The sequence below is a fragment of the Dermacentor variabilis genome, unplaced genomic scaffold (assembly GCF_050947875.1).
Source record: "Dermacentor variabilis isolate Ectoservices unplaced genomic scaffold, ASM5094787v1 scaffold_13, whole genome shotgun sequence".
Classification (NCBI taxonomy): domain Eukaryota; kingdom Metazoa; phylum Arthropoda; class Arachnida; order Ixodida; family Ixodidae; genus Dermacentor; species Dermacentor variabilis.
The window spans coordinates 30526968-30549771 of NW_027460291.1; the positions used below are offsets into that span (position 1 = coordinate 30526968).

At 46.9% G+C, this 22804-nt stretch overlaps 1 protein-coding gene across 1 annotated transcript in view; it reads left to right on the plus strand.

Annotated features, from left to right (window-relative positions):
* The window catches only part of LOC142566669 (arylsulfatase B-like), a 178075-nt gene that overhangs the window by 53781 nt on the left and 101490 nt on the right, over nt 1-22804 (plus strand). The window contains exon 3 of the mRNA XM_075677501.1: nt 22604-22763. Within this exon, the coding sequence (XP_075533616.1) occupies nt 22604-22763 (160 nt within the window). The remainder of the gene's footprint in view (nt 1-22603; nt 22764-22804) is intronic.

Below are 22804 nucleotides of genomic sequence, written 5' to 3' on the forward strand. Positions count from 1 at the left end.
CTAAAGCACCCTTTGAAACGTTTATGCCTATTGGTAGCAATGTTTTGAACTTATGTGTAAGGTATGATTCTCTGTATTTTCTTTCTCGTTCAGAACGGAAATTTTCATTAAATCATTAACCCTGAATCACTATGTGGGGCCCAAAATGCTCATTCTGGCATCCACTGTCCCGCTTGACACGAAAAAGCAGTAGTCAACGCGAAATTGAGAGCCACCCTTAGCACCCTGCACGTGAAAGCACATTCATGTGGTCGCATTGTTTCTGTGGTTATCTGGCTCATGGAAATGATGTGAATAAGAGAACAGTTGTAAAATATCATTGGGTTAGTGAGGCCCAAAGTGCTCACTAGGGCAGCCATTCTCGAGTTTACGGGCCCTATGGTGAAGTAGCAGCAGCCGAAGCGAAATTGGCCGCCTGCATGTCGAAAGGAAAAAAATAGCATTCATGTTGGAGCCATTGTCAAGCTTTACAAGCCCCTAAAGGCTAACACTTGCAGCCAAGCAATAACAAATACACACCGGCAGCTCGGTTTACTGCACTGCACAGTCATTTTATTTCGTCAAGCCACTTGAACTAATAAGAGCAATACAGAGCAAAATGCCCCTGTTAGGCGGCATGCTTCTAGGTAGTTGTGCTGCCCCTACTGTTTTTTCAGCCTGTTGAGATGAATAATGCCGATGTCAGAAGGCCCAAAATACTATATTGGACAACCAATATTGAGCATGACGGGCCCTGTGATGAAAAACCAGAAGCAGGGGCACGCTTTAAAGGCACCTTTAGCAGTCTGCATTTCAAAGCGCAGTTATGTGTAGCCATTGTAGGTGAAACAGCAGCTGTCAATGCGAAATCGACAGCCACTGTTGGCAGCCTGCATGTCGAAAGGAAAACTATAGCAGTCGTGTTGGAGCCATTGTCAAGCTTTACAAGCCCCTAAAGACTAATACATGCAGCAAAGCAATAACAAGAACACACCGTCAGCTCCGTTTACTCCTCTGCACAGTCATTTAATTTCAGCAAGCCACTTGAGTAAATAAGAGCAATGCAGAGCAACATGCACCTGCCAGGCGGCTTGCTTCCAGGCAGTTGTGCTGCCCCTGCAGTTTTTTCCAGCCAGTTGAGATGAATAATGCCAATGTCAGAAGGCGCAAAATACTCTATTGGGCAGCCACCATCGAGTACGACGAGCACTGTGATGCAATAACAGTAATCGAGGCACGTTTGAAAGGCAGCTTTAGCAGTCTGCATTTCAAAGCGCAGTCACGCGTTGCCATGATAGGTGAAACAGCAGCAGTCAATGCGAAATTGAGAGCCACTGTTGGCAGCCGGCATGTCGAAAGAAAATAATAGCAGTCATGTTGGAGCCATTGTCAAGCGTTACAAGCCCCTTAAGGCTAATACATGCAGCCAAGCAAAAACAAAAACAGGCCGTCAGCTCGGTTTACTCCACTGCAACGACATTCATTTAATCGAGCCACTTGAACAAATAAGAGCAATGCAGAGTTCGTGCGTGCTTTATGTCACAACATCCTCAACTTGAGTGGGAGTTTAGCTTAAATGAATTGAAATGTGCTCTTTCGTCATGCCGTACAAAAACAGCCGCAGGCCCAGATGGCGTTACGTATGTGATGTTAAAGAACCTAGGTCCAGTAGGAAGAATGGCTCTTTTGGAGATATTTAATGATATATAGATAAGAGAGATTCTTCCAGATTCATGGAAATTAGCTCGGGTAATTCCAGTGCTAAAACCAGGAAAGACTCCCCTTTGTCTTGACTCCTACCGACCCGTCAGTCTCACAAACTGTTTTTCCAAACTAATGGCGAAGATGATAGACAGTCGACTGCAATGGTGGTGTGAACACACAAATACGTTTTCCAACCACATGACCGGTTTTCGACAAAATCGGTGTACAATGGATGCAGTATTAGAGATTGCCTCATGCGTCGAACATGAACCAATTTGCGGAAATGTGACAGTAGCAGTATTCTTAGCATTCAAAGAGCATTCGACACTGTGAGTGTCATACAAGTCCTTGCTGGTATGTTAGAGCTTGGCCTACATGGTCGAACGCTGTGATGGGTATCAAATTTCTTGAGATAGAAAAATATTTATGGAAACAATCTAAGGAGACAGTAATTATCACAGCATCAAGCAGGGCGTTCCGCAGGGCAGTGTCATGGCAGCCTTGCCACAAAAACTCCCGTCTGGTCTACAGTACTCTCTGTATGCAGATGACTTCTGCATATGGGCCTCTGGATCTCATATACGAGACATTCAAACAACGCTGCAGGAGGGTCTTGATAGTATCAACACCTTTTTAAAAGAAAGAGGCATGAGTCTTTCATGCACAAAGACAGCCGTACTTCCTTTCACGAGACGACAGCTGAATAATTTCCAACTTACGCTTAATGGGCAAGCTTTGATGTTTGTGAAAGAGCATAACTTTCTTGGAGTTGTTTTTGACCGCCAGCTAACATGGGCATCACACATCCGCGCAATTGAAAAGCAGACTAATGCAGTAATAAACGTACTTCGGCGACTTGCTGGCACAACGTGGGGGGGATCAGTCTCTTCGCTACTACAAGTTCATAACGCACTCATGAAACAAAAAATTGCTTACTCGGCCCCTATTCTTCATGGTTTGTCGCAAACTTTTGAGGAACGTCTTCAACGTCTACTAGCAAGGGGGCTACGAGTGTGTCTTGGTTTTCCGCAGGCTACCTCGAGTTCTTTAGTAATTGCTGAAGCTCGTCACCCCCATTTCCAGTCATACGAACGGTTGAAACATGCCGACATATTTATCGCATCTTAACCCAACACGAGAAGCATCCTTGAACCTCGCGCTTACCGAAAGAAACAAAAGCAAAATTCACGATGTTGTTCGAGAACATAAAGCATTATTACCAAGATTTGAAATATGCAAAGTGGATGTTAGGTACCCTCTCTGGATATTAACATACCCTAAAATAGAATTATCGGTTGACGGGATTATATCTGAGAGAGACATGTTCATAGTAGCCGCACAGCAACTGGCACTCTTCCCAATTTACTCAGTATATCCCCAGTAAATCCACGTTTATGCATATTGTTCGTGTCATAAAAATTCCTCGACTTCAGCATTCGTCATTCCACATTTAGCGCTAGAGAAAACATTTAAATTATCTCGGCAGACATCTTCCACCGTGGCAGACCTATTTGCAATCCTGTGTGCTTTGCGTTTCATAACATGCGAAAAACGTTCACAAAAATGGGTTATCTTTAGTGATTCGCGAGCCGCTCTCACATTACTACAAAGCAATAAGAGAAATTCTTTGAACACTGCGCTATTGTATGAGACGCTCAAAGAACTTACAAAAGCAAGCGCAATGAACCACGTTATTGCATTTCAGTGGATACCCGGGCACTGCAATATACCTGGTAATACTGTAGCGGACGCAGCTGCGAATCGGGCGCACAATAACGCAGAGACAACCAATCTCCGCCTATTGCGTCCGTCTGATCCTGAGAAAGATTTCTTGTCGCCTTAGCAAAACTACCTGGTTTGACCAGCAAACTAAAAACTCGGAGTTCTACTCTATAGACCCATGCATAAACTTATCAATGCCGGGAAATCTAAGAGACAACAGAAAATTTGAGACATTGGTACATCGGCTGCGTCTTGGTACTGCATTTACGAAACACTTCTTGCACAGGATAAAACGTGTCTCTAGTCCGCAGTGTTCTTGTGGCCACCCAGACGAAGATGTGCATCATCTTCTCCTCGAGTGCACGAAATACGATACACAAAGACCGGTACTGCAAGCTAATTTGTTTATATTAGACAGAAGATCATTCACTATAAAAAAGATACTTGGCCCATGGCCAACTGCGGGCCTTCAAAAAAGAGCACTTCTTGCTCTGAAAAAGTTTTTAGAGGATACCAACATGTAAGGAAAATATTAAGTTTCAGATGGTTTATGTGCAGATCGCAACATTTACGAAATATGTATAATTATGTTCTGTACTTGCATTATATTACGTGTGTTATGTGTTTTGGTTGTTCATAATATCTAAATTTATATATGCGCACGTGTACTGAACTAATGCACAAAATTTTGCGACTCATGTACTGTTGGACTGTATATTTTTTATTCATCCAGTGTTCTACTGAGTGTTATATTTTGTGTTGCTATTCTCCCTTTTTGTGCAAATTTGTTTCGTTTGGCAAGTGACAAGGGGTAGCCGGTGCCACCATAAAGGCGCCAACCTCTCCTAACATTTCTCTTCAATAAAAAAATGCAGCGCAACATGCCCCTCTTGGGTGGCCTGCTTTCAGGTAGTTGTGCTGCCCATGCTGTTTTTTCTAGCCTGTTGAGACGAATAATGTCAATGTCAGAAGGCCCAGAACAGTCTATTGGACAGCCACCATCGAGCATGACGAGCTCTGTGATGAAATAATAGTAGTCGGGGCGCGTTTTAAAGACACCTTTAGCAGTCTGCATTTCAAAGTGCAGTCATGCGTACCCATTGTAGGTGAAACAGCAGCAGTCAACGCCAAATTGACAGCCACTGTTCGCAGTTTGCATGCCAAAGCATAATTACGTGGTTGCATTGTTTTAGTTATCTGGCTCAGGTAAGTAATGCGAATAAGAAAACAATGATCAAACATGATTAGCTAGTGAGGCCTAGAAAACTCATTTGGGCAACCACCGTCGAGGTTGGTGGGCACTTTGGTGAAACAGAAGCAGTCGAGGGCACACTTCAAAAGCACCTTTAGCGTCTGCACTTGAAAGCACAGCAATGTCGTAGCCATTCTAGGTGAAACAGCAGTAGTCAACGTGAAATTGACCGCAACATCTAGCAGTTTGCATGCAAAAGCACGTTCATGTATGTGGTCGCATTCTTTGTTTTGGTTATCTGACTCAGGCAAGTAATGCGGATAAGAGAACAAATATCAAACATCATTACCTTAGTGAAGCCCAAAATACTTATGTTGGTAGCTATTAATTGCAGTAGCCGAGGGCACGCTTGAAAAGCATCATTAGCAGTCTGTACGTCAAAGCGCAGTTATGCCGTAGCCATTGTTGGCGAAAGGGCAGCAATCAACGCTAAAATGACAGCCACTGTTGGCAGCTTGCACGAAAAAGCACATTCATGTGGTGGCATTGCTTATTTTGGTGATCTGGCCAAGGCAAGCAATGCGAATAAAAGAACAATTATCATCATTAGCTTAGTGACGTCCAGAAAAGTAATTTGGGTAACTAGTAATAGCAGTAGTCGAGGGCACGCTTGAAAGGCACCGTTTGCAGTCTGCACATCAAATCACAGTCATGCCGTCGCCATTGTTGTATTTGTTTAGCTGACCGAACAAATAACACGCCTGTAAGCACAATCATTCACTCTGAATAGCTCTGCTAGCATTGCTTCTACTAAAATATGCTGAGTAATGTTGAATTTGTTTTATTGAGGCAATTATTTAATACACAAGCCATCGGCATAGCCACGGCCGGGTTCAGACGATGACATTAGTGAAGTAATAAATGGTGAAAGTTGCAAAAGCTCTCAGTGCACTGTTTTCCTGGGCTCCGTTCACTGAACAATGTAATGTTGTGTCTTTGTAAAGATGAAAGCGTCAGACAGGAAATGACACCCCACTGCACAATGTTATTTGTGTTGAAAAATTTAAACAGAACATGTGATGGGGGCAGCGAAACCGTCTGTTTACTAAGACTGAAAGCGTGAAAAATGCAACAGCATAGCAAGGTGCTATTTCACTATATGCACCCTTTCATGTGCACTTCTGGCGAGCTGCCACATGCACTGATGCATAAATAGGAACAGAGGTAAGAGGCAAAGTTACTGCGCAACCCACATGACGCTTTTAAGGAAATGTACCGGTAAACATTTCTGTTTTCTAGGCGATCAAAATTTCTTTTGAGCAAATTGGTTAATCACACTTCGGCAACAACACCAGAAGCAAGCGACAGAAAACACAGCGAGTAGGCAGATTGAGAAGACGAGGTAGACCAGTGAGAAAGGCTTTAGTGAGATGGAAGAGGCCAGCCCTGCAGTTTACAGGACTTAGTGCTTTGATTGAGACTGGTTGATGAAAACGTGTGAAAAGACTTTGCTGAAAGAAAACTAGCAAAAACAAATGCTAATATAAAATAAATGACGAAGCGCAAACACGCATGGAAGCAGGCACGTATTCACACTCAAACGCAAAAGCTGAGAAAATCTCAAATATAAAAAAAATGTGGACTATAAAAAAATTTGACAAGCGCAAGAAAAAATACACACATTTACAAACAGACGCGGGTAGAGGTATTAGGAGTAGGTTCACAAGCTGCTGTGCCTAACTTCTCGTACGTTTATTTTTTATTTTTGCCGTTCTCTTAGCACTGTCTTGGGAATGTTTAATTGCAACGTATCACGAGAATCGAAAAGCAGCGCGGAGCTGTGTTGTGGGAAACCATATTGCGCGCTGGCAACACAGCTTATGGCTTACTGTGCCACAGCACGCATTCTACAGCTTGTGCATGCAGTGAGCACTGGTGGACAGCAATCAAATGAGGGTGCTACACAACGCTCGAACACCGCTACTAGACGCTTCGCTATCTCACTGCTGACAGCGATCGTTCACAGTAAGTTGACGAAGACAAATCTTTGCGTTGGAGGCTTTTTTGCAAATATTTTCTGTTGAGACACTCGTAGGTTTCTTTCATGCGCGCACGCTTTTCTCATTTCTCCTGAGAATGGTTTTGCTCCATCACTTCACCCAGTCCAACGAAAAACGCAGCGACACAGTACACGAACACACCCGCCGCCGACTGTAGGCACCAGACTTTGGCAAACATTCCTCGTCGTAACTTCACTTGGGAGCGAAATAAAAAAAACATGGAACAAACACGCAGGATGTGTGTTCGCAGCGGTCGCCGCGGGATCCTGTTTCCAGGCAAAGCGTAGCGCAGCGTCAGCAATGCTCGCTGCAATGTTTCTTCGCCGGATCACGCCTTAGAATAAAAGCACGCGCCGCAAAGCTGCATCGTAAGCTCACAGTAATATTTCCGGCCTGATAGATAATCCCAAACAGTTTGGGAATTCGCTGTGACGAGGGGCTGATGCGACTTGGCCCAGTTCGAAGCGCGGGCAGCCATCTTCTCCGTCGGCGGGGTGACCAGCCGTCCGGCTCATGACGTCAGTCGAGAGTGCGCGCACATTGGTGGATGCTCGTGTGCATCCGCCTGGGAGGAGTAAACGCCCTCTTTTCTCTAAAGTTGTACATGACTATAGGTAAACGTACTCCTTCACAGTCTCTAGAGGCTGACTGGCGTATCTGAAATCTTGTTCGATTGCCCGGCTAGTCATCATTATTTTTGTCTTTTGAATATTAATCTTCAACCCTACTCTTACGCTCTCTCTGTTAAGGTCCTCAGTCATTTGTTGTAACTCGTCTGCATTGTTGTTGAATAGAACAATGTCATCGGCAAGCCGAAGGTTGCTGAGATATTCGGCGTCGATCCTTACTCCTAAGCCTTCCCAGTTTAATAACTTCAATACTTCTTCCAAGCACGCAGTGAATAGCATTGGAGAGATTGTGGTTCCTTGTCTGACCTCTTTCTTTATAGGTGTCTTCCTGCTTTTGTTGTGTAGAATTAAGGTAGCTGTAGAACCTCTGTAGATATTTTCCAAGGTATTTACGTAAGCGTTCTGTACTCCTTAATTACGTGATACCTCAATGACTGCTGCTATCTCTAGTGAATCAAATGCATTTTCGTGATCCATGAACGCCATAGAGAAAGGCTTATTGTACTCTGCAGATTTCTCGATAACCTGATTAATGACATGGGTGTGATCAATTCTAGAATATCCCTTCCTGAAGCGAGCCTGTTCCCTTGGTTGACTAAAATCCAGCGTTGCCCTTATTCTATCGGAGATTGTTTTGTTATATATTTTATATAATACTGGGAGTAAGATAATGGGCCTATAATTTTTCGTTGTTAAATGTCTCCCTTTTTGTGGATTAGAATAATATTTGCATTCTTCCAGTTTTCTGGGACCCTTGCAATTGATAGACACGTCGTATAAAGAGCTGCCAATTTTCCAAGCAATGTGTCTTCTCCATCTTTGATTAAATTGACTGGTATTCCATCTTCTCCTGCCGCACTTCTGCTGTCGGTAAGCTACCTGACATCAAAAGTGTACTATTTCAATGGTGCAGAGGACACGTCCAGTTTAGATTATGTAGAGACAGTGCTTTATGTAATGCCTACAACGAATGGTATTGAGTAAAGCAATGAAGGGGGCTGGTTGGTGAACGTTCATGACCGTCCACGTCCACGGTCAGCGTCCCCGTCCACGCCCAGTCCTTCACTTAAAATCGTCAGTGTAACACTAAGTGCAATATAATCATGAATGATATTGACCTGCTTTGGAATTACTTCAAATCTACCGTACAAGACTGCTTATCGCGTTTTGTACCCCAAAGGACAAAGCGCCTAGAAAAAAAACCTTGGGTAACACGGAACATTATCCATCTCCAACGGCGACTGCGGCATGCGCGTAAAGACAAGCAAAAAAAAATACTGCCAGTGATTGCAAACTTAAGTTCTCAGGTGCGCAGTGAGCTGAAAACAGCTCGAATGTATTTTATGACTAATACTCTACCCGAATACATGGCAACGTCACCGAAGAAATTTTGGTGACATATGAGTGATTCCAAAAGTGCGGCAAAAAGTGTACTTTTGAATGGAAACACGTGTAGGCAACCTCAACTGGTTGCGGAGGCATTTAATCAGTTCTTCACATATGTTTTGATTCCAAAAATACAAATGCTTCAGAGCTAACTCGACAATCGAGTGATAAAAGCAACCTCGGTATTTCAGAACAAGCCATAATGGCAATGCTTCTTAAGTTAGACGCCAAGGAATCCCCAGGTCCTGATATCATACCTAATAACTTCTTAAAACGCTATTGCGAATGGATATCAAGTTTCTTGGCTTTTACCCGATTTCAAGTTGTACAGAGCGAAAAACTGAAAAACCTGCTAGAACCGTATCCCCATTTCTTGTTGCAAAAGGCTTGACTGATGCCCTTGGCCCAGCTTATAAGGTCACCAAAATGGCGAGCGGTGACCTTCTGCGTGAGATCCGTAATACAGAACAGCACAATAAACTAAACAAACTTGTGGCATTTGGAGAGATTCCTCTTACCGTTTCAACTCATGGGTCAATGAATAGAACACGCGGAGTAGTGTCTGATGCAGATCTGATCGACTTGCCCGAGATAGAACTTTTGGGAGGCTGGAAAGAGCAAAATGTAACCAACGTACAGCGCATCATTATCAGACGAGAAAGTAATGAAATTCCTACAAAGCACCTAATCCTGACCTTTACCACTTGCAACCTTCCACAACCAATAGAAACTGGATACACAAAGATAGCTGTCAGAGCATACATCCCTAATCCCAGAAGACTCACATGTGCGAAATGTGGTGTCTAAGGTCACGCCTCAGACAAGTGTGAATCGACAGATCAATGTGTAAACTGTGATGGTGAACATCTAGCATACTCGAGATCTTGTCCAAGCTGGAAAAAAGAAAAGGAAATGATCACTCTAAAAGTACATGAGAACATCTCTTTCGAGGAAGCACGTAAAAGGTAGTCACCATTCCATAGCCGAACGTATGCATATGCGACGCGTCAGGGGGAAGCTCCGCACCGGCCTGCGCCATCTGCCTGGTCCCCGCACAGCGAGCCATTGGCTGGGGCACCCCCTGCTCCCGGGGTGGCAGCAGTCAACTCTGCTCCACCCACCAAGACAAAGAGGCCGGCTACCCCGGGTACGTCGGGCCTCAAGACCACGCCTCACCAGGCGAGGTCGGACAAACGAACAAGCAGCCCGCATGCACGGGCGTCCATCGCCTCCCAGGAGGCAATGGACAGAACACCGGTACGTTTGCTGCCTAAAAACCGGCGTGGCTCTCTCGAGCACGCCAAAGAAAACAAAAAACCCATAGCGGCGCCAGACGACGGTCCTGTTTCCTAAAGTACACAACTGCACACCTGAACACAGAACATTTCTCATAATAACAAGATGGCTGTACAAATTATTCATTGCAATGCCCGTGGCATTCTAAACAACTTAGATGACATCAAGGAAATAATACCAGAGTTTAACCCTAGGCTGTTCTGTTCATAAAACACATTTGAAAACATCAAATGCAAATTTCCTAACGCAATACACATCATTCGGCAAAGACCGCGATGATGGCTTGATGACCCCGCCAGGACGTGGTACGAGAACCGAGAAGCCACCTTAACGACCTGGGACCTGCTCCGAAGCGGCTTCCTGCAGACATTCACAAGCGTCGTTCGCCGAGAACGAGCCCAAGCGCTATTAGAAACCCGGTTGCAGCTGCCTAATGAGACAACTGCGGTCTTCACGGAGGAAATGAGTCGACTATTCCGCCACGCCGACCAGTAAATGTGTAAAGAGAAGAAATTCCGCCTACTCATGCGTGCTGCGAAGGAGGAGCTTTTTGCCGGAATGGTACGAAGACCATCGACGATTTTCTTCGCGAGGCCACCAGCATCGAAAAGACACTTAAGATGCCGAACCGGCAATTCCATCGCCGCACGAACTCTACAAATTACGCCGCAGTTCAATCACAGGCCACCGACGATCTACGTAAGACTGTAAGAGCGGTCGTTCGGGAGGAGCTGCAGAAGTTCTACCCAAGGTAGCATTCTCAATTGGATTCATTCGCCGAAATCTTCAAAGAGGAGGTTCAGCGATCGCTAGGAGCACCTGAGCTGCAACCACAATCACCGCAACCTAAGCCAGAAGTAATGACGTACGCCGCCGTAGCCCGCCGTCAAGGTCCCCGTCCGCGACCACACCAAGGCTCCGTAACGCCGCCATTCCGTCGTCCACCGCCGCCGCCGCCAGCACGCCCGCCCGTCGCCCAGCGCAGCTACGCGACGAAGACGGACATTTGGCAAGCACCCGACCACCGCCCGCCCTGCTATCACTGCGGAGAAGCCGGCCATGTGTACCGCCGATGCCCATACCGCGACTGGGGACTGAGAGGGTTCGCCGTCAATGCGCCGCGTCCACAGCTTGGAGAACGCCCGTGTGACATCGCCGACTACCTCACCGCTACTCAGTGCAGCCCTCGGCGACCGTCTCGTTCGCCATCACCAGGCCGCTACCTGTACCCGCAGCGCCGACCATACACTGGCCCAGCCCGGGGCCGCTCTAGGAGCCCACCTCCGGAAAACTGAAAGCAGCAACTGATGGAGGTGCGGTTGCTGTTCGTCGAACTGACGAAGATCCTCCGCCGCCAACGAAGACGACGAACTTCCCCGCCGTCCCGAGGAAGTATGGAAGCAAAGAATACGCTGACGAAAGACGACCAGACGATGACAGATACCAGCCACAGCTCAACGCTACGCAGCCATGATCCGGCACCGAGACCTAACTGTAGCGCAAGACAGAGAACCACCGACCTCGACGTGCTTCTCGACGGCCACGCAGTTACCGACTTAGTGGATACAATGGCTGATTACTCCGTAATGAGCGGACACATCGCCGCGCAGTTGAAGAAATATAAGACTGCATGGGAAGGTCCTCAAATTCGGACTTCTGCAGAACACCTCATTTCGCCGACTGGAATCTGCACGGCAAGAATTACCGTTCATAACCGAACTTACCCTGCTAGCTTCGTTATCCTCCAACAGTATTCACGAGACGTCATTCTCGGCATGGACTTCCTGAACCAACATGGCGCAATCATCGACATGAAGTCGAAATCGATAACGCTGTCGGAAGATCAAGCGATACCGCCGGAGAGCTCTCGTAGTCACCACGCCTTGAGTGTGCTCGGAGATCAAGTGAGCATCCCGCTGCGCACAAGCATTATTATTTCCGTCGGCATCTAAACACCTGCTGACATAGAAAATGTCATCTAGGGTGACTAACGTCTACTGCTCGACCGTCAAATTTACCTCACAAGAGGGATCACTCGAATGCACGGAGAAAAAAATGAAAGTGTTGCTGACAAACTTCAGCCAGGAGTTCAAGCACATCAACAAGGGCACGACGATCGCCTACATCGAGGAAATTGTGGAAACCAGCAATGCGTTGGTCCTCTCGGATTCTGCCGCATCTACATCGACGGTCATAGTTCCCGAACCAGACTTCGACATCAATCCAAGTCTCCCCATTTGCAAGCAACAGCTCACAACTCTTTTCCGACAATACAAAGAGGGTTTTTCAACATCATCGAGGATTCGACCAACATCAGTCGCAGAGCATCACATAATAACCGAAGAGTGCGCTCGACCACTCCGCGAGAGCTCTTACCGAGTTTCGACGCGAGAACGTGAAGCTGTAAGGCACCAATTCGATAAAATGCTGCGCGATGACATCATCCAGCCGTCGAAAAGCCCGTGGGCATCTCCTGTAGTCTTGGTGAAGAAAAAGGACGGAACCTTACGTTTCAGCATCGACTATCGTCGTCTGAATAAGATCCCGAAGAAGGACGTATACCCCCTCCCACCGATAGACGACGCTTTGGATCAGCTCTTCAACGCTAAATACTTCTCCTCGATGGACCTCAAGTCTGGCTATTGGCAAATAGAAGTCGACGAAAGAGATCGCGAAACGACCGCCTTCGTCGCGCCAGACGGCCTCTACGTGTTGGAGGTTATGCGATTTGGACTGCGCTCGGCGTCTGCAACGCTCCAGCGGGTTATGGACGGTTTTAGCAGGACTGAAGCGGCAAACCTGTCTCCTTTACTTGGATGAAGTCGTCGTCTTCGTCGGAAACATCGACGATCACCTCAGGCGGCTTGCGACAGTACTGGAGGCCATCAAGTCATCAGGGCTCACTCTTAAGCCGGAAAAGTGCCGCTTCGCTTACGATGAGCTTCTGTTCCTAAGCCACGTAATCAGCAAATATGGTGTCCGGCCCGATCCGCAAAAGACAGCTACCACGTGAGAATCTCATTCCTTCGCAATGCATGTTGGGTGTTCGTAGTACACATCATCTGTAAGTGCCATAACCTTATTAAATATAAATTTCAAGTACTTGCTACTGCTTTCAGGCCCTTTCACAGTCACGTCACATCTATCTCTCGTAATTCATCGGTGCGCTGCCAGCTAATTATTACCGGCCTGGCATTCTGTGGCTATACTTGGCCCTTGCACCACAAAACTTCGCAATCATCATCAAGCGAAAGCTCATCAGGCCGTATAAACTGCTTTAAAAGACGTTGCTCAGAGGACAAGTGGAGCCGAAACGGCTGACTTGGTACATCCAACGAGGTACAGCATGCCAGGGGACTTTATCTATAGAATGCTGCTTAAACCCGTTTCTGCATTAGGCGATGCCGTAAACACATGAATGACAAAGAAACCAAACAATAGCATCCGCAACCATCTGTCCTTAGCAAGCAAAGTGCCTGCGCGTACACGCAAAATGCTATACACGCAATCGCGATATTTGCAGATAGTCACTCTCGCCAAATATCCATTTGCCGCGAAAGCGGTTTTGTGGCCGGTCATCTAGTGGCAGCCAGCGTCAACACGTACCAGAACCGCTCAAACCTGAGACACGGCGCTCACGCGAGCAGTTTATTTAATCTTTTATTAGTTTCATTATTTGATTATATCGTTGTTCAGGGCCCCGATTCTGACCCAATGCACGCTAAACGAATCGACATACATTGCAACAGCCTGGCGTAGGAACTTAATTGAAATCTTGTGATTTGGTGGGTACACACTCGGAAAGCGTCAGCACGAAGAAACTACGTCTACGACTTCACGTGCACAGCATCCGTATACGACACAATACTGTGGTTCATTCGCGACGGAGAGCGAGCCACCACGCCTCTCATGCACGAAGTTCTCAACAATGCCCATCGCAGCGCAGATCGAACATTGTTCGCCCTGTTGGACCGCTTGTAGTTATGTTATTTCTATGTGCTTTTGAACACCTTCTGTCACAAAAGTACGCATAATCAAAGCGTACGCCGCGTATCACCCAAGCCAGGAAAAGGGTACTTCGGCCCCGCGGCAGCTTCGACATAGAGAGAGAGCACGTATGACCCAGACAATCGACGCGATGAACGGGGACTGGAAGCTTCGACAATATGGACCTTTTCATCGGGCGAGGAGGAACGGGCGCCTTTCCTCCTCTCTGGATTGTGTGATCCGGCGCGGCGCTGCTCGAAAGTATGGCTGTCGCGTGCCGTGGTACGATTTCGAGATGTTTTAGCCCGCACTTTGCGACGTCTACGCAATGTCCGTTCATATGAGGTCATCAGAGAAGCTTTTCGGTGCATCGGTAAATACAGTACGGGGAAATATCTCTTGGGGGCGCGAACATGTGCCACGCATTATGAGCCGCGGTGTGTCTGTGTGTTGTGAACTGTTTTGCGTATATCGGTTTGAATTCAACGAAGAGAACCGGCGTCTATGCATTGCCAGCATGAAATGGTAAATTTGCTCACTATCTGATCGCGTTGCATAGGGACTAAAACATAAGAGCGCATGCTCGTGTACGGCCAAACTAAGGCAATCACGAAACATCTAAGCGGCAGGCGCTATCAAATATTTGTGATGCACCGGCATCGTTCTCATGCATGTCAAGTCTAGTAGGTTTGAAATCACTATATGTCTACGCTAGCCGCCTGCATGAAGCCGATGGCGCTGCTCAACACAGCTATCACTGCGTTTGTTGAACCAGCATGATACATATATAAGCTATGTGCTGCGGCATTGCCTTTTTGCCCTGTAAAGCCATAATATCCGAGACAGATCGCATAAAAAGATTGCGACGGCTATTCTTGAGGGCAAAATTTCCGTAATACGTGTGAGTGCGTTGTAGACAACGGAACGAACACAACCGAAAAAAATCGGTGATCATCCTCTTTCTCAAAAAGAAATAGAAAACGTGCTGACGCCGCAGTACGACTTCGCATGGTCTGGCTCCACAACGGCCGCATAAAAGTTGATGATGCATGCTTGGACCAAGGGCTATAAAGAACAAAGATATCTTCAATCCAGCACCTACCACTGCTTAGGACGCTTGCGCACTTCGTAAACGGTCGCTTTGCTGGACAACTATAGTTCACACTGTAAGGTACTAACCAAAACTATTTTATTCATGGGTGGAAACCTCATCCACCTGACCAAGGAGTCACGCAATGTAATCTGCAGATAACAGTTTTAACGCTTCGCAAAGTATAACAGCACAGCTCCTATCGTAGCAGGACGGTACCCACGCTGTTACGATCATCGCGTATGTTTCATTGCTCATAAACCGAAGCTTAGAACTGAAGATAATACTGCAGTAAGGTCACATTAGTGAATGGAACTTTCATAAATACACAACAGATCTCCGAGGCTGAATGAAGGCTCAAACGTGCGCGCATTCATCGTGCTGCGTGCTTCGTCCGCCTCAACGGCAGCAGAAAGCCTGGCCATACCAGCTTAAACCACTTCAGTACGTCTCACAGAACCGTTTTCCACGTACAAGACGCCACGTCACACTAAATAGACCACGCTAGCGTGAGAACAAACACCAGAAAGCAGCGCCGAGCCTACACCTGCCATGAAAAACGGAGCGCTCGCCCAAGCCAGCATGCCCACTGCTCATAGAGGGCGCCACTGCGTAGCTATATGGTGGCGCCCACGAAAAAACGGGGTATGCACAAAGAAAGAGGAGAGAGAGGGCGCGCGCCGAATTGCCCACTTGGTGTTCGAGATCGGTGTTCGAGTGCTGTTCGAGATTTTGGGGCTGATGGAGGTGCTTTTTTCGGGCTCTGCGGCGAAGACGAAATCATGTTTTTGTGCATGCTTTGAGTTTGCTTCTGTTTTTGATTTGCATATTTTTAGCCTTTAAATATTAATTCTGGAGTTTTCTCTTTTTTGTCTCTCTTCTATTTGGTGTGTGCGGGTGTGTTTCATGTACATTTGGTATATCTGGATTTGCGGGATAGTCAGAGCGCCCTTTCCCGCCCCGTGCTTGAACACGTACAACCGGGTGGGACGTTGAGTTTTCATAGCCTTTAAATAGTAGCTTCCATAGAGTTTCTAAATAAATACCCTAGAGGGAAATGTGGCGCTAGTGTCTGCGGGGGTTCTCATGAGCGTTGCCTCAACCTACATGGGAATAATGGGAAGTACAGGCTTCGGATTGACTACGATCTTTAGACTAGTGGCGCTTGCTTGCGGCGCAATAAACAAAGTTATACTCAAATATTATCGCGTAAAATCTCATTTTATTTCTGCATTTTGTTATATAATGTACAACAAGCTACATAAACTTTGTAGGACCTTGAGATGGAAGCGTGGTTTACAATGGTATGTCACCAGGACACACCAGGGTATGCATACTTGTGCGATTCTGTTCCCGATTTAACGCCAAAGAATAATTATTTATTTTGCAACAGCAACAACAACCGTGCATGTAGTTATACAAAAATACTCATGAAGTATTTATGGAAATAAAAATGTTGTATTGTGAGAAAGTGTTGTGCCCTTGAGCGGAATGCTACAAGTGTCGTCTGCTACGACGCCTGCTTGCTGCAAATGCGAGACTTTTCTCGCAGACGACTGGCCCTTGCGAACTCTCTCGCTCTTTCGAAAGGCTGCGTCGGCTGTTACGATTGCTGAACGTCTTCAAATACTTTTAAGCACATCCGCTGCAGTGCTAGCTAGGACGCTAGTGGCCTCCTACGAGTATGCTTCATTATATTTTATATTGACGTACCGCTTCCGAAGCGGTATGGCGTGGCTTTGCACTTACTCATTATGCAGCAGCAGACTACAGTCAGGAAACAGCAACCTTTCCTACTACAAGTAAGTCTGTGTTCTCAAAGTCAAAGTCTCAATACGCATTTGAATTAGCACATAAACGAGCAATGCATAATATGAAGCCCTCTATAAAATTTGATTGTCAAGCCATTAGTAGTCCAACTGTATGCGTCTTGTATCAGTAGTGCCTTCTTTTTCCTATTTTGAAGTTTCATAAAGCACGTAACGCTACAGTGCCAACCTAACACACTTAACAAACCAAGGCCCAAACGCTCAAAACATGTTCTTTCAACGTTTACGATGCCGTCGCTTTCTCGTCAGGGCTTCGACGCCACACCGCGACACAAACATCGTCCCAGCCGCTGGCCCAGCGCGGTATCGCCACTTTGAGCAACACAAGTTTGAGCTTTGCGTTGCACTGTCCCACTGCAGGTTATAGCAATTGCGCTTGGAGCGAAACCAAAACTGCCAAAAAAATACTTGTAGACTAGTTCACCAGTCAATAGAATGCCAATCCGAAGCCTGTACTTCCCATCATTCCCATGATGGTTGAACGATTGCAGCGCCAGATTTCCTTCTAGGTATACTGCTATGAAACTCTATGGTAGCTTCGAACTGGCAAGACTAATAGCTAGTAGTGGTATTACTTTGCGTGCATTGGTAGGAAATTGAGAGCGTGGCCGCGTGGTTGAACAAGTGCGAAAACGTGTCATACCTTAAGTCACTGCGGCATTGATTGCTTTTCAAACATTGGTGAGAATTACTTTCCGACATTTTAAGGATTTAGATCCTGCGCGTATCGGTTTTTTTGCCAGAAGGCACGTGCTGTGCATTATTATAGCATTATAGCATTTCCATTAGAAACAGCCATGCAATACCTGGCAAGAAAGCCGGGAAAGCAGGCAGTGCGCGGGGGGTCCCTCAAGACAGACGAGAGGACGGATGAGAATATAGAGGGAATCGAGTCAATCGGCACACACTGTGATGTCGATGCTAGGCTGGAGGAAATGGAAGCTTTCCAGGAAGAGCTTGTCAAACCGGTTGAAGAGTTCGAAAATGAGCTAAATATGGAGCGTGATGCACGGAACGCGGTGGAAAAAAGATTTGAAACAGCCGACGAAAAGCTGAATGGGGCCGCCATTGTGAACGAGAATGGTCGTGACAATGGAGCGAAGTGCCCCGACGTGACAGGAGAGGGACTGCCAGCAAAGTACGTGGAACGCGTGCAACGCCCTGAGGGGTTAGCTGGAAAGAGCGGCACCTACCTTGAGGCCGCCACGCGGAAACAGCCGGAGTGCTTGGGTCAACGTTCTTTGTCAAGTCAGAATCACGCTGAAAAAAAAGGGAAGCAGGGAGAGGTAAGAGAGAGTGCAATGGTGATTATCGCCGGCGACATAAACCTGTATAGGTGCTCAGAAGCAATTGTGGAGAGGGTCAAAGACGATGAAAGAGTGGCGGTAGGGAAATTTCCGGGGCGGACGCTGGCTTCCGTCATGGAGCGAGCAAAACAAAAGCTCGCAGAAAATGCCCACGTGTGCAACCTTGTCATAGTAGCAAGTGGGCTAAATGACGTGCTAAACCGGAAAGAGACAGAACTAGCCCAGCGCTTGGCGAAGGTGGTGGACCGCTTGCGCGAGCATGTGCCCTCTGGTGCAGATCGTGGTGCGCATGGTGCTGGAGGTGCCTGTACGTGACAGTCACATATAAGGAGCTGTAGTGACTGCTAATGAGGCGATATGGCAAATGAGCCGATAGAAAGGCTTCGAAGTTGTCGAAGTAAGCAGAGAAGTGAAAAGGTGTGGCGGTTTTCAACGAGGCGGGATCCACTTCAATTACAGGCTTGCAAGAGAAGTGGACTGGCGACTTGCTGGTAGTGCTATTGCTTTTTTAGGGGGCCCACGGGCTCTCAGGAGGCCAGAGTAGGTACAATGAAGAAGGTCCCCTAAGGGAACCTCAGTATAGCATCGCCCTTAATAACAGAAAAAGGAGCAAAGGAAGAAAGAGAGCTCACCACGCAATAGGCTACATAAACATGCAGGGCGGCAGAAGAAAGGAAAAGTGGGCCGAGATTGAGGAGCAGTTAAATAGAGAACAAATAGCGGTATATGTGGTTACAGAAACGCACCTTAGAGACTCGGAAGAGCCGTCAGTGATTGTGAATTATGCTTGGGAAGGGTGCCACAGAACAAAGTGTGAAAGAAACGGAGGGGGAGTTGGAATGCTCATCCATCATGGAGCCAAATGAAACAGAGTAAATTCAAAATGTCAAGAGCATCCTCAGTTATCAGGTACAATGAGTGGTGGCGCCACCCACTGCCCCGTTCCAAAGGGGAAGCTCATAACATCCATCCGTTCATCCACTCAGTCATCAACACACGGCGAGCATAGCGACAGGGGAGAGCGACAGCCCGAGCGTGCGCCAACGGATCAGTCACCACCCTCCTCGAACACGTTTTTGCGGCCGCGGCCGAAAACGCGACAAATGTCTAGAAGATTCCCAGGCTTTGCTCATGCTATCGGAGCACGACTCCGTCAGAAACTCCAAGAAACGTCGGCGGAGGCGATGAAAGCGGCGTGCTGGAATCGGAGTGTTCAGAACGCGCCGGTGAAGAGATGCGACTCGTAGATCGACCGTATGCATAGGAAGGGGATTCCCCGACAAGCTAGCGTACAAGTTCCTCGGGCGTCCGCATTTCTAGAAGAAGTCCCTTCTTCGAGATTTGCCTCAAGTTACGAGCAGGACATCTGGACAAGTGTATAACAGCTGTGTCTCACTAGTACTCACGTATGGAACAGGAACCTGGAGGCTTGCGAAAAGGGTTCTACTTAAACTGAGGACGGCGCAACGAGCTATGGAAAGAAGAATGATGCGTGTAACGTTAACGGATAAGAAAAGAGCAGATTGGGTGAGGGAACAAACGCGAGTTAATGATATCTTAGTTGAAATCAAGAAAAATAAATGGGGCATGGGCAGGACATGTAAGGAGGAGGGAAGATAACCGATGGTCATTAAGGGTTACGGACTGGATTCCAAAGGAAGGGAAGCGTAGCAGGAGGCGGCAGAAAGTTAGGTATGCTGATGAGATTAAGAAGTTTGCAGGGACAACATGGCCACAATTAGTACATGACCGGCGTAGTTGGAGAAGTATGGGAGAGATCTTTGCCCTGCACTGGGCGTAACCAGGCTGCTGCTGCTACTGATGATGATGATGACGACGACGACGACAACGCGGAGGACTTCTGACTCAAGACCAGCGCGAGCGAATACGAGGGGATACTTGTTAACCCTATTTCGTCTGTACTGTATGTGTCAAAGTCTTAGTGCTTGTCGTTAATTATTTCTCATAGTTTTGTTCGCACCCATTTCAATTACATTCTGGTGTGCCTAGCCGAAGTGTGCATCTGCGCATGTAACCGTCTTAATTGAAGAATATATTTTGTTGAGTTTTTGTACCTCTGGGCTTTGACTCAGCCTATGAACCACAACCGGCCTTCGTTGGCGCACCAGAGGGCCCCTTATTAATTGTCGGTGCTTTCGTGGCGTTACTTTCGGAAACTGATAAGGCGGCTTTGGAACTTGGCCTGGCGTTGGCGCCTTGTGCACTAGATGTGTGACACCTTCTGTGAAAATATTTTTGAAAGACATTGCACTCATTCCAGTGCGTTCTCAGTTTTGAAGAAAGGAATTTGCATGGCCCATTGAAGAGAATTTTAGAAATGGTTTGTAGAAGATTGCACAATTTTGCCCTTTCTTGTGTAGTAGTGAAATACACGGCCATCAATTGCACGAGATGTCAAAATTTTGACTGGCCAACACTCGAAATTTCACTGTACAACTTTGGTGAATATTTGCTTTAAGAGACATATTCATATTGTCGAATTTAAGCCGCTGCTTTCTAAAATCACGTTCATTAATTCGATCGTATTTTAAACTATTAGACTTTCAAACGGTTGTGCAAGTCTGTAGCCACGTGATATCTTGCTGACTTCGGGGGCCTGCATTCTCAGCCTGAAAAAATAAAGCACGCAAATATTAACGGGGTGAAAACATCCCATTTAGACCGGCTTGTCACCCGTTCGCCGTCGGCGTGAAGTCATCGACACGGTATACAAGCCGGTTGGTCGTTCTGTACTCAAGCGAACACAGCGAAAGAGTCAGAGCCGTGAGTAAGACAGAAAAAATATTTATCGATTGACAATGACACCAAGAATAAAAGAAACACGAAAAACACAAGAATACTAAAACATGCAGTTAATCTAGATCAATGATGAAAACAAAAGGAATACAACGAACAGTTGTTAACACTAAATATAGAAATTAACGCTACACAAAACACACTTAACGGTGATCAAATAAACAGAGTTCAAAAGAAAAGAAATGATGGCATACGCATGGCGGGGCAGCTGCAGCAAGTCCATAAAGCGTGGCGTAGACGGCGGAGCTTCCCCGAAGAACGCTGGCAAGCCGATCTCATTGCGGTGGATGCGATTGCTGGGCTGGGTTTCCCCGGTGTCTAGGTCTGATGTCTTCCCTCGAGCAGGTTGAGCTAACTTGAGGGGAACTTCTTGAACATCTTGAAGGGGCAGCGCAAAAAAGTTGGAGTTGGTTGGTTTTTTTTGGCGCTGCCCCTTCAAGATGTTCAACCAGTACCAACTCGCCCAAATATCGATCCTTCTTGAGGGGAACTACCGTGAGCTTCGTTGCAGACGTTTGTTTGTTCTCTCTTACGTCAACTAGTAACTCGCAGTTAAAACGCCGCTAGGCGGCCCAGGCGATACTGGACGGCACTGGCTCCTTGACGCTTTTCAGCAGATTGTAGGCTCAGATTCTAGACTGCTTAGCTCAGTCTAAAACCTGCGTTATTCTCCTTTTGCTAGTTCCCTGTGTTGGGGAACGGCAGATATTGGTGACGATCTAATCAAGTTCACCCATTCGAATACCGGCTTCTCCCAAGGCCTTGGCCGCGCCCCTTTTAATTAGGTGCGAGGGAACGGGTGCTTCCCCCCTGCTGAGAGAGTTGGCGCACTTGTATTGCACCACACACCCTTGAGTTCGTGGTGGGCCTCCACTGTCAGTTCGCAAACACAGGAGAAACTACGGCATCCGGACATGCGGTGCTGTCGGCACACATACACTGTTAGTAATTCGTGGACACAGGATTGCACAGAGCTACTCCATACACTGTCAGCCCTTCGTATACACAGGATTGCGCTGACACACCACATATTTCGGAGTATTCGCACCCCCCGCCTTCTTAGCTTCTCAATGCACGCGCGGGGCAGAGAATACACAGGGGTTCCTACAGAAAGCTGTCGGGGCGTCACTGTCGCACTGACGACAAAAAGCCAATATTCTCTAAACCTGCCTTCGACTTCTTTCTGGCGCTTGCGCGAGTGGCCGGCAATAACCGTTTTGCTCGACGGTTCCTACTACTACGACCCTTTTGGCGCCCGTTGATCGGTGCTTCGTCGAATCGAACAATGCCGCACCTAAATTGACCCTGGTAATAAGAATAGTAATCAGAACAGTAATTCACAAAGCAGAATTTAATATTAAACTGAATGTCATCACGGAAAACATTACTGACGTCTGCTTAAGGCCACCGTGAACAGTAGCCATTTAATAATTTTCAAGTAAAATGCTTTATCTTTTTTTAAAGATTGGATCCTAATCCAGTGCTAGCTGGGAATAGTGCATTTCCTTGCTTATTTTGTAATATTTAGAAGTATCCTGCCAACTCCAAATGTGTCGGCGCTGGTGACGCCGTGTATGTTACCATCCAATATTCATGTGCACGCAGGGCTGGGCCGACACAAGCCTGTTCGGGTCATGTCAGATCCCTACGCCAAACTTGGATGCCCTGGCTGCCCAAGGAATCCTGCTGAGCCAGTACTACACTCTTCAAACATGCTCACCCTCCCGGTCATCTCTCATGACTGGAATCTATGCCATGAGAATGGGTAAGTCTTCATCGACAAAGGAGCGCAAATACATATGTTCA